The following is a 12,706-nucleotide window of genomic DNA, read 5'->3' as shown; positions in this document are numbered from 1 at the left end:
TTGCTAGATGGTCTTGATAAATTTGTAGCTGTTTTGGGTGGGGGGGGGGGGTTTTCTTGACTGGAAGTCAGTTTTGATATTCAGAAATGCCGAACTGGTAAATTGGCAACAGGATCCAAGAATGCTTTCCCCAGCCCGATTTACATGTATTTGGTGAGGACATCTGACCTCTTCTTTTGAATGTACGGTTGACATTCATCCATACTCTTTTTCTTTTTTTACCTGCAGGGCGGGTTACTGGGATGTGCTCTTAGAGCTACTGCTGAAGACCATTTGGAAACTTCAGCTAGTACAAACTATGACTGTTCACTCACTTGGAGTGTTTCTCATGGACTGCACAACACTTGGGCTGCGCTTCAAGACCATGCCAGCTTGCGATACATGGCTGAGGAAAATTCAAGATGTTGGCTTTGATTTTTAAGCCCTACATAGTTTGTGTCCTAGCTACCTTAGGGCCTGATCCTGTTCCAATGAGATACATGAGAGTTTTATCACTGACCAGACCCTCAGAGGCCACCTCTCCTCTCCTATCCCAAAGTTGATATCACCTGAAATGCTCACGTTCCTCAGCCTTTTGATCTATATATCTAGGGGATGGGGGAAGAGTATTTTTATATGAAGTTAAAGGTAAGAGTCCTCAACTACAGAACTAGTTTCCCTGCCCCAGAAGGTGGTACAATAATATGTCCAGAGTTTGTTAGGCCTTGTAGAAAGGTTATCTGTATATACAGGCTTTTGTCGGAGGGGCTATTTGGAGAAGCTGGTGTTCTGCTGGGGCCTAAAAGAATTTGACTCCTTCACAGTAAGCCAGGTTGTTAAGTGATAAGTTTCTTAAGTGTATTTTAAGTTTTGCATATGTAAAAAGTGTTGTAATTTAATAAAAATGCACTTGTGTCTCTCAGTCCTCTCCTTCTCTCGCTCTCAACAGAAGTCAAATCTAGCATGCCAGAAAATTTGACCCAAAAATTGAGTTCAGGAGGGAAAAGATTACATGACCTGGACTCTAGTAGCATATATAAAAATCATCAATCTTGAACAATAGTAAAACACTCGTGTCCTGAGACCCCAGGTATCATTTTAAACAAGAACTGAACAGCCAGGCATTAAATGACGGTCTCTTAATACCACTGGAAGGTTGCAACACTGAACACTTACAGAATCTCTAGCACACACACTGAAAATGTGTTTTTTGCTGATAGGTCTCCTTATCCAGAAACATATTATCATCTGCATCATAAACATCAATGACAGAAGGGGAAGTAAATGCTTCTCCTGAGAATGATGGGGCGGGGGGGGGAAGAGGGGGAAAGCTAGAAATTCAATCAAGCTCCTCCCTGTTTATGGGCTGACTGAACTCTAGAGTCAATATTACTTAAAAGTAAATTAAAAGTTAAAGGTATCTTGTTCAGGTCAACCATATTAAAGAAATCTTCACTTCAATACATACTGTAGTTAGTTCAGAAGAGTTACAAGGGCACAATAACAGCAGACTACATATTCTGCTGCATTCTAAATGGTCCAGTGTGGGACTCACCTGTTTTTAACAGATGCACTTTGTGGAGGAAATCTCGTATGTCACAGTTATTTGATCACAGTGATGACAATTCTCTACATATAAATGACCACATGCAAGCTAGCTCCACACAGTGTATTTTGTAAACAGAATTAGGGATTAAATTTCAGAGGCTTTTCTAGGACAAGTATCTTGCATAGGCATCTACCCTACATATTTTGAAAAGTTTGTAAGGCATGATGTAACTGTTAGAGACTTTTCCTGCACATACTTACAGTGCACCCTTTTAAACACACAAGATATGGTACAATTTTTAAACTAATTATACAAGCGAGGCAAGCAAGGATTCTCTTCTATGCACAAACATCCTCATATACTGAGGGCGGGTCTGCACTACTGCAGTAAATCAATATAACGTAACTGAAGTCGACGTAGTTAGACCCACTTACCTCAGTAGCTACACTGCGCTGTGTCGACAGGAGAGTCTCTCCCATCGAATTCTCGGGGAGATGGAGTACACAAATCATAAAATATTAGGGTTGGAAGAGACCTCAGGAGGTCATCTAGTCCAATCCCCTGCTCAGAGCAGGACCAGCACCAACTAAATCATCCCAGCCAAGGCTCTCTGAAGCCGGGCCTTAAAAACCTAAGGATGGAGATTCCACCACCTTCCTAGGTAAAGCGTTCCAGTGCTTCACCACCCTCCTAGTGAAATGATGTTTCTTAATATCCAACTTAGACCTCTCCCACTGCAACTTGAGACCACTGTTTCTTGTTCAGTCATCTGCCACCACTGAGAACAGCCTAGCTTCATCCTCTTTGGAACCCACCTTCAGGTAACTGAAGGCTGCTATTATATCCCCCCTCACTCTTCTCTTCTGCAAACTAAATCACCCCAGTTCCCTCAGCCTCTCCTCATAAGTCATGTGCACCAGCCCCCTAATCATTTTCGTTGCCCTCTGCTAGACTCTCTCCAATTTGTCCACATCCCTTCTGTAGCGGGGGGACCAAAACTGGACACAATACTCCAGGTGTGGCCTCACCAGTGCCGAATAGAGGGGAACAATCACGTCCCTCGATCTGCTGGCAACGTTCCTACTAATACAGCCCAACATGCCATTGGCCTTCTTGGCAACAAGGGCACACTGCGGACTCATATCCAGCGTCTCATCCACTGTAATCCCCTGGTCCTTTTCTTCAGAACTGCTTCTTAGCCAATCAGTCCCCAGCCTGTAACGGTGCACGGGATTCTTCCTTCCTAAGTACAGAACTCTGCACTTGTCTTTGTTGAACCTCATCAGATTTCTTTTGGCCCAATCCTCCAATTTATCTAGGGAGTGCTCTCCCACGATTTAGTATGTCTTCACCAAACCTGCTACATCAACACTCGCTGCATCGATTGCAGCAATACCGATCTAGCGGTAAGCGTAGACAAGCCCTGAGAAGAGAAAAATACTCTTACATAACTTAGGTCAGTCCTGCAAAGTCTTAGCCACATGGGTAATCCTATCTACTTCAATTGCACTGCTCATATAGGTGAAACTGAGCATGTTCTTAAGTATTTGCAGGATTAGGGCCTTCATGTTGTCTTGATCATAGTAACTCAAAACCATCAATTAGTATGTTATTTAGATTTACAGATTCTACTATGTGTAACTACTGTCTTTAGACAAAAGCAATGTAGGACAGTCTACTTGAATTTTTTTGCTGACTAACTTTTTAAAATTCAGTTTCTGATAAAGTTTATTTAAATAACAGTATGTATTACAATAGAACCTCAGAGTTACAAACACCTTGGGAATTGAGATTGTTCGTAATTCTGAACAAAATGTTATGGTTGTTCTTTCAAAAGTTTGCAACTGAACGTTGACTTAATACAGCTTTGAAACTTTATTATGCAGAAGAAAAATGTTGCCTTTAATCATCTTAATTTAAATTAAAACTAGCACAGTTTCCTTACCTTGTCAGATTTTTTTTTTAAACTTTCCCTTTGTTTTTTTAAAGTCATTTACGTTCAACAGTACTGTACTGGGTTTGGTTGGCTGGTTGGTTTTTTTTGTTTTTTTTTTTTGGGCGGGGGGGTGGTCTCTGCTGCTGCCTGAGTGCGTATTTCCGATTCCAAATGAGGTGTGTGGTGGACAGGTCAGTCCATAACGCTGGTGTTCATAACTCTGAGGTTCTACTGTAAGTTTTTTTTCTACCTATCAACCTGAAACTGTATGGCCACAATATCTTTATTATCATTCAGCAGTAGTTGCACCATAGTTAGAATGCATTACAGGTTCCGTTTTACAAGAATTAATTGCTTTAGTTGGACCCCTTTTGCAAAAGATCTGAAGCACTGTGGCCTCTTGCTTGCTTCACAGTTGTTCCTCATGTGCTGATCCACATAATATCAGTTAGACAGATGAAGTGATTCTTTAGACTATTTTTGAGAAAAAACATTTTTTACTTAAAACATGTTTAGAAAATAAAACAGTGGTGTAACCCACTGAGAAAGTGTGAGAAGGCCTCCTCTAGGGGCTGGTCCACAAAGATATAAGCAGTTACTCCTGTTGCTGAACGGATAGTGGTGTGAACTGGGAATCTGAAGGTCCAGGGTTAAATCCCTGCTGTTGGCCTTAGTGAGAGATGTTATGGTTACATGTCATTCACACAGTGAGAAGACCTCTTTAAAAGAGGTTTTGTATTGAAGTTATAATTACAGCTATGATTTTGGCCCAGGTATTTTTATTAAAAGTCACAGACAGGAGGTGGGCAGTAAACAATAAAATCACAGGAATGTACACACAGTAATGCAGCTTTCACTACACCAATACAGCAGCTCTTAAATGGCCTATTAAACTTTATATAATTTTGATTACTAACAATTAATCTTGTCAGTAAATGACCATTTTACATTCTAACAGTTACAGCTTTCTACAATTCTGAAAGCAGAGGCCCAGGCCCTGCTGGGCCACTGCCCCAGGAACCCTAAGCCCCGCCACCCGTAATTTAGCTTTGCGGTGCCTCCTGTGGTGTGGGGCCCCAGGCAATTGCCCAGCTTGCTAGCCCTGAATACCGGCCCTGGCAACAATGGGGAACAAAATGGTATTTTTGACATTTGTACTGCAGATTTTAAAGGAAATAAGCGATTTCTCATTTTTTTCCCCTCAAATCTAATACTTTTATTGGAATTTTCCAGAATTCTTGGATAGCTCTTAAAATCTGGGAATCCGTGACCTCCGTAACAGAATTGTAGCCTTAGCTATGACAATCAGTAAATGATGACAAGAATTGTCATTTCACACCTCAATCATTTGTCATGTGCTCGGATTGCAGGTGTTGCACACTGGTAGGCTTGAAGGTTGAGAGGTGTGCTTCACAGTGGCAGGCACATGGGATCTAAATAAGCAGACATGCTGCTGGAGTGCAAGCACGCACCCTTCTGATACAGCCACTCCTGGCAGCATCCAGTTTTTGAGTCCATGAGAGGTTGTAGGGTGTTTCAGAGTGAAGATGCAAAATCCTACATGGAGGTTCACTTCAACTGGCAGGTTACATGATCTCTTCTAAACACAGCAGGTTGTTCTTCATGTGCATAATTAAGTAATTATTAAGTGACATACAAAAGTGTTAGACGCCATGCTTGGGTTGGCAGGGAACTGGGTTTGTACTATGTACATGGATATCTACTGTCCTAGCGGAGGAGGTATATGACATAGCATGCTGTCCCTGTTTTAAGTTGGCAGGGAAAGAGTTAACCCTCTTGTCCTAGGAAAAGGCACAGCTGTTTCCACTGACTGCAAAAACACTGGAGAAGAGATAATGATCTTCCTCCCACAAGACACATGAAATATGCAATGGGAAGAAGTCTCCTGCAAGACCCTCCAAAGGGGAGCCTGGAAAAAGGCTGCAGGCCCATTTCAGCCAAGAGAAGAGCTATGAGAACTGTTGAGCTATTGCAATATGGGGTCAAGGACTAACCCCTTGCCACAAAGGGGAGAACAATTTGGGCATGAAGAAGTCCAGAAAGACCACTGAGGCACTGACAAATGCAGACAACATCCATGTTGGTATTTTGTTGGCCACTGAACCTGGAAGGCCTTGTTGATTTGGTCAAAAGCCGAAATCTCTTCGAATCTCTCACTCATCTGAAATAAAGTTGCCAGTCTGAGGGGAAATAGACACAGATGTACTCGGTGGTAAGTTTAACCTCCCACGGAAGGAGAGAGTGTTACAGAGACAAAGACTCTCCTGAACCACACTGCAATCCTCGTGCCTTTGTTCAGCCACGAGCTGGTTGAGTAGCGCCATTTCTCTCCCCCTGTAAGTAAACATCTCTTCTTAATCAAACTGACTCCTTAAACCCTCACTGAAGAAGATTAGCAGTGACAGTCCTCTGTGAAGAATGGCTGAGGAGCTAAATAAAGAGTGAAATCCCTCTCTCCTGAACCACACATCCAAATCAGACTCAGAATAGAGAATAATGTATTAATACGATGATGTATTCATAGAAAGCAATCATATTCCCTCTCAGCCTCCATTTTGCTAGACTTCACAAGCCAAGCTATTGTAGTCTCCTCTTATAAGATAGACCAGGGGTGGCCAACCTGAGCCTGAGAAGGAGCCAGAATTTACCAATATACATTTCCAAAGAGCCACAGTAATATGTCAGCAGCCCACCATCAGCTCCCCTCCCTCCCTCCCTGCACCTCCCAATCAGCTGTTTTGTGGTGTGCAGGAGGCTCTGTGGGTGGGGGGGCGGGGGGGGAGAGGAGCGAAGGCACGGCAGGCTCAGGGAAGGGTCAGGGAAGGGGTAGAGTGGGGGCTGGGCCTCTGGCAGAGCCAGGGGTTGAGCAGTGAGCACCCCCCGGCACACTGGAAAGTTGGCGCGTGCAGCTCCAGCCCTGGAGTCGGTGCCTATACAAGGAGCCACATATTAGCTTCTGAAGAGCCGCATGCAGCTCCGGAACCACAAGCTGGCCATCCCTGAGATAGATCCTCCATTCCACTGATCATCTCAGAAGCCCTTTCCTGCACCTGTTCAAGATGGAATTCATCTTTCTTGAAAATGGGTGACCAGTGAGGTCTTACCAGAGCTGGTATAATATCATTAATACTTCCCCTATCTCCAGAAGCAACATGTAACTGTTGACAGTGGGGGGGGGGGCACAATTTAAAAGTTCAGGGGAGGGTGGGGGCACGTGACCAGCCCACACGTGCCTCTGGGTGCAGGAACCCTTCCAGCCCCACCTCCCCGGTCCAGGGCCAATCCCGCCTGGGGCTGGGGCTGGGGCTGCAGGAGCAGGGAGCACATGCTGCCAGGCCAGCCTGGGCCCCGGCAGGGAACTCAGCAACAGAGTTTCTCCCCAGAGCTCCCGAGCCCTAGTGGACCCCTCAGCAGGGGGAGGGGCACGAGCAATGCCCCTAACTCAGGCTAAGTACAGGGAACCTACTCCCAGCACCTTCCTAAGTGACCTGTGCCCAGCCCAGGGCCTCCATGCTCCACTAATTAGGTGTGGCTGCACTAATTAGGTGCCTGTACTTTGGAGAAGATGTACATGTAAGGTGAGGTGGTAGCCTTGGGGGGGAATAGAGGGTAGGTGGGAGGGGGTAGTGGGGTGAGAAGAGGGGGTGGGGGGAATTTGGGACGTGAAGGGCTGCAGCTGCCAGAGAAAGAGGCGGCTGCCCAGGAGAGAGCCCACTCCTTCCCAGCCCCAGCTCAGGGGCTGCTGCGGCAGGGGAGAGAGGGCACACCCATTGCATTAGAAAGGCAAGACTATAGATATTAAAATATCCATTGTGCTTTTATTTGCAGAACAAAAAAAACTTAATTATTATTAAGGTTTTTTTTTTTATATAGCGCTTTTATCCAAAGCACTTTACAATAGTTAGCTAATGGTACAAACAACACTTGGAAAGATCATTAAGTGGTCTGCGGAAAAAAAAGTTCGTGAACCACTGTTCTAGAATAACAGAAACTCAGTAGAGAAGCGACCTGGTCACATCTCATCCTGTTAAATCAAAATTGTGGGTTTCCATCTCCTTTGCTGTACTTTATACATACACAAATTCCAAGGCCAGAAAGGACTGTTGTGATCATCTAGACTGCCCTCCTGTACAGCACAGACCATAGACACCCCCAAAATAATTCCCAGAGCAGATCTTTTAGAAAAGCATCCAATCTGGATTTAAAAATTGTCAGTGATGGAGAATCCATCACGGCCCTTGGTCAGCTATTCCAATGGTTAATTACATTCACTTAAAAATTTACACCTTATTTCCAGTCTGAATTTGTCTAGCTTCAACTTCCAGCCATTGTATTGTGTTATACCTTTCTCTACTAGACTGAAGAGCCTATTATTAAATATTTGTTCCCCATGTAAATATTTACAGACTGTAATCAAGTCACTCCTTTCCTTCTCTTTATTAAGCTAAGTGGATTGAGCTCTCTGAGTTTATCACTATAAAGGTATGCTTTCCAATCCGTTTTAATTCTTGTGGCTCTTCTCTGATTGAACTCCCTCCAGTTGATCAATATCCTTCTTGAATTGTGGGTACCAGAACTGGACACAGGATTCCAGCAATGGTCACACCATTACCAAATACAGAGGTAAAATAACCCTCTACTCCTACTCAAGATCCCCATTTATGCATCAAAGAATTACATTAGCACTTTCGGCCACGGTCACACAGGGAGCTCATGTTCAACTGATTATCCACCATGATGCTCATATCTTTTTCACAGTCACTGATAGAGTCCCCCATCTGTAAGTATGGCCTACATTCTTTGTTCCTAGACGTATACATTTAGCCATTTTAAAATGCACAATGCTTGCTTGTGCCCACTTTACCAAGTAATCCAGATTGTTCTGTATCAGTGACCTGTTCTCTTCGTTATTTTCTACTCCCCAAATTTTTGAGTCACCTGCAAACTTTATCAGTGATGATTTCACATTTTCTTCCAGGTCACTGATAAAAATGTTAAATAGTGTAGGGCCAAGAACTGATCCCTGCGGTGGCCCAACTGGAAACACACCCACTCAATGACAATTTCCCATTTACAATTACATTTTGAGACCTATCAACCATTTTTTAATCCATTTCATGAGTGCCATGTTAAAAAAAATACCTAGAATGATATAAAATTAAGTCAAAATGTTATGCAGCATTAAGGCAAATGCCTTAGTGAAGTCTAAGTATTTTACATCAATGCTATTACCTTTATCAACCAAACCTGTAATCTCATCCAAAGAATATATATAAAAATTAGTTTGACAGGATCTATTTTCTAGAAACCCATGTTAATTTGCATTAATTGCATTACCTTCCTTTAGTTCTCAATTAAGCATGGTTCAATGTCAGACTGACAGGCCTATAACTACCCTGGTCATCTCGTTTACCCTTTTTAAATATTGGCAAAACATCAGCTTTTTTTCCTGCCCTCTGGAACTTCCCCAGTGTCCCAAGATTTATTGGGAATCAGCATCAATGGTTCAGCAAGTTCCTCAACTAGTTCTGTTAAAACTGTTGGGTGCAAGTTATCTGAAGTTGCTGATTTAAAAATGTCCAATTTTAGTAGCTTCTATTTAACATGCTCCAGAGATACTAGTGGAATGTTAAGAGTATTATTGCAAAATAGTGAAACAATTATATCTGTTTTTCCCCCCTCAAATACAGAAAAGAAATATTTATTGAACACTTCAGTCTTTACTGCATTACTATTGCTAATTCTACCATTTCCATCTAGTAATAGACTAATACCATTTTCAGGATTCTTTTTGTACCCAATATATTCAAAAAACTTCTTATTGTCCTTAATTCTGCAAGCCATAGATTTCTCCTTGTGTTCCTTGGCTTCCCTTACCAATTTACTAGAATTCCAAACTTCTGATTTATAATCAATACGATCAACAACATAAAATGCTTTTACAGATGCCTTCATTTCCCCCCCAAACCAGGTTGGCTTTTTTAACCAGTACAGACTTCCTCCTCAATTTTGGCTTTTTGAGCATCTAGGAAGGTGCTCTCTAATTATTCCAATTATTTTTCTGAATGAATTTTTCAGCTGATTTGGCTCATAACTGTTTTCAGCTTTGTGAAATGGCCCTATTAAAGCACCAAATATATATATTACTGGTCTGGACTTTATTCTGCCTGCACATTATAAATGTGATCAAGCCATGATCACTAATATCTAAGCTACTGAAGTCTCCCATCATTACACATCTTTCTCCCCCAACCCACCCACCCAAGCACATTGTACATAGGTGTGTAAGGAACTGGTCAATCTAATCCCTAGAGTGATTTCATGGTCTGTAGCTGACACCAACTAATACCCCATAACTTCATATTATTTATTATTATACAAATACCAAAGACAAAGTCTATGATAACTTAATTCTCAACTGTCCTGGAATTTTCATTTCTGGTCTAAAATATTGAGAATTTTGCCAAATGAGGCAATGCACCACTAATTTATGTTAAAGTTACAAAACAGCTGGCTAGTGAATTTACACACTAGTTTCAGTGTCTTATCAGAAGCTCTCTTGCTGGAGACAAATTAACACAGAACTCTGAAAAAAAATGGATCTTTGCTACAAGAAGAGGATTTTGAGAGAATTGAAAGCTCTGGGACAAAGTTAACTGCCAAGAAATCCGTAAAGTTTTTGGTCATGACAAGAAGTGTTACATAGCTAGGTAGGCCTGAGGGGCCCATAGGCCTGTGAAACACAAGGAATATAACACATGCACACTCACAAAAAATGGCCTTTCAGAAGCAAGCCCCAACAGAAGAAGCCAAGGCAGTAAAGCCAAGGCTGAGAACATAAGAGGGTAAAAAGCCTGAATGAATACCCATTTGGGTGGTGCACACAGGATTTGCTAGCTGGGCATTTTGCGTACAGGTGTAAAGGAAAAGCAGGTACATAGGGCTGAACTGAGACAGTCTGGGATCGCAAGCACACACCACAACTTAGGTTCCCCTGTAGCACTGTGTTGTGGTACTGCCCTCCTCCTCTCTCTGCACCTGGAGTTAAGAAGGAGCAGGGCCTCTCCCAAACAAGCAGCAGCATGATGAGAGAGAGGCCCCTTTCCATCAGAAATCAGCAGGAGTGCACCCCCAGGACTGACCCCAACAGCCAGCAATGGGCTGCAGTGAACACAGGGCTCACATCCTGCTCGGAGCTATCCTTTCGGGCTGCCTGCAGACTCAGACACACACCTCCGCCTCAGCAGCGCTCAAGGACTCTTGTCCGAGCAGGGACTCCAGCCCCAGGCACGGCCTCTCTTCCTGGCTCTCACCCAGCACGGGCAGCGGGGTGATGCTCCGGCCAAGCGTCCCTGCCCTGGGCCTCCCTCACCCCCAGAGCCCGGCCCGGAACCTCGCGCCCCCAGGGACACATACACCCCGCTGACAGCTCCCTCCACCCAGGGCCCCTCCGCCCCAACTGGTCCCTCACCTGCCGCCCTCCGGGCCGCGCAGCCCCGATACTCCTTATACATCCGCAGCACGCCCAACAGCTCCCCAGCCTGCGCCCCGCACAGGCCGCAGAGACAGCCCCGCCCCAAAGCGGCCTGCGCCGCCTCCCATTGGCCACCGCTCACCGGGGGCGCGCCGTGTGCCCTGAGGCATGCTGGGCATGGTAGTTTCTTGGGGGGCACTCGGTCTCTGATTGGCTGTCAGGACTCCGGACGCGAGGCCTTCTGGGTAACCTAGACCGTAGTGGCTGTACCCCAGAGCGGAGCGTGGAGAGAGATGCGCTGGGCTGCAGCAGAGCAGCCGGCCCTGCAAGTCCCAGCGGGTACCGCGCAACTCCCGCAGCCGGCCTGCTCCGCCGCCCGCAAGGCGCCGGCCGGCCTGAGCCGGGGTGTCTGAGCGTAGAGCGCCCGACCGGGGCGCCGCAGGCCCGTTACAAAGGGACGTACAAAGCCTCTGACAGGACCATCGTAGCTCCGCATGACCAGGCGTGCGTGGAAACCATGGCGACGGCCCCAGGGCCAACCTCAGTGAAGGTTGCCATAGCAGCCAGAGCATCCGGAGAACATGCAGGGCTTAGCGGCTAGAGCTAGGAGTGCTCCAGTGGTTTCCATCTATGCAGGGTTTACAGTTTGAGTCAATGGCTCTCAGTACCCCACTGTACAGAGTGTTCCAGCACCCTTTGTCAGGGGGCCTGCAAAGCACTCAACATCAGGGCATGGCGGCTAGGGCTGAACAACCATTGCTTTTGCCCCCCAGAGTGCTATTAGAGCACCATCTCTGCCTGGACCCATGCTTTCGTACCAGTTATACTTTATAGTAGCCTACCAGTTTTACTCGCCCTTCAAGTCAGGCACATGGCATCTTACCATTCTTCATTCCATTCTTTATGTTAATGTGATTATCGTAATAGACCAATGCTAATAATAATAAATTATGAGGTGACAGAATGCAGCCTGTCCCTGGTTACAGTTCCAACGAGCTGCACTTATAATGTCCTACTTTAGGGCTATATCGTTGGCTTGCAAAATTGGTTTCACCCTAAAGTTACTGGGTTTACTCTGAATGTCAAACTAGAATGTTTCTACGAAATTTGAAGAATATTAAACTGGTTTTGAGTTGAAAAGTGCTGAGCATTCAGCAGTCCTGCTGAAGCACCCTTGCTCTATGCACCAACATGAATGGAGGTAAAGAAAAGCGTACACTGATTGGTAAATCCCAACACCCACATTGCTTTGGCAAGTTGAATATCAAGGAGTTGCCTGTGGAATATGAATTCAACAAAAAAGCATGGGTGAACTCTGAGCTTTTTGAAAAACGGTTACAAAAATTTGATCGCAGATTGCTACTACAGGGATGTAAAATTCTGTTTGTGGATAATACCCCATGCCCTCTCAAACTCACAAACATTAAACTCTGCTTTGCAGCTAGGATTGCCAACTTTCTAAAGACCAGACCCCCCCCTGCCCTACCTCTTTCGCCCCCAAGGCCCTGCCCTATGCTCGCTCCTCTTCCCCCTTCTTCTCGCTCAATCCTCTTCCCTCCCTCTCCGAGCTGGGCTCCCTCTGCTCCTGGACAGGGATGGGACCTGCAGCCTGATACTGAGCCTGCTGCGTGGCTGCCCACAAGATGCAGATAGGAGGCGGCCCTGCCTCAGCAGGGGCTGCCATGAGTTGATGACCCAGCAGCTCCCTCCCCCCGCCTACCCTTAGTAATCAGACTTTTGGTGTCCA

General features: G+C 45.0%; 1 protein-coding gene across 4 annotated transcripts in view; it reads right to left on the bottom strand.

Moving 5' to 3' along the window:
- The window catches only part of ENOX2 (ecto-NOX disulfide-thiol exchanger 2), a 136,667-nt gene extending 125,550 nt beyond the window's left edge, over positions 1-11,117 (bottom strand). For 3 of the 4 annotated variants that reach the window (XM_074964355.1, XM_074964351.1, XM_074964352.1), the window contains exon 1: positions 10,957-11,072. In XM_074964355.1, coding sequence (XP_074820456.1) covers positions 10,957-10,999 — 43 coding nt within the window. In that variant the 5' untranslated portion in view covers positions 11,000-11,072. Of the gene's footprint in view, positions 1-10,956; positions 11,073-11,101 lie in introns of those variants that run through there. The other variant, XM_074964353.1, reaches the window with a different exon arrangement.
- Positions 11,118-12,706: the final 1,589 nt, after the last annotated feature.

This window comes from Natator depressus, chromosome 9, assembly GCF_965152275.1.
Source record: "Natator depressus isolate rNatDep1 chromosome 9, rNatDep2.hap1, whole genome shotgun sequence".
NCBI classification, from domain to species: Eukaryota; Metazoa; Chordata; order Testudines; family Cheloniidae; genus Natator; species Natator depressus.
This window is presented reverse-complemented; position numbering and strand designations above follow the sequence as displayed.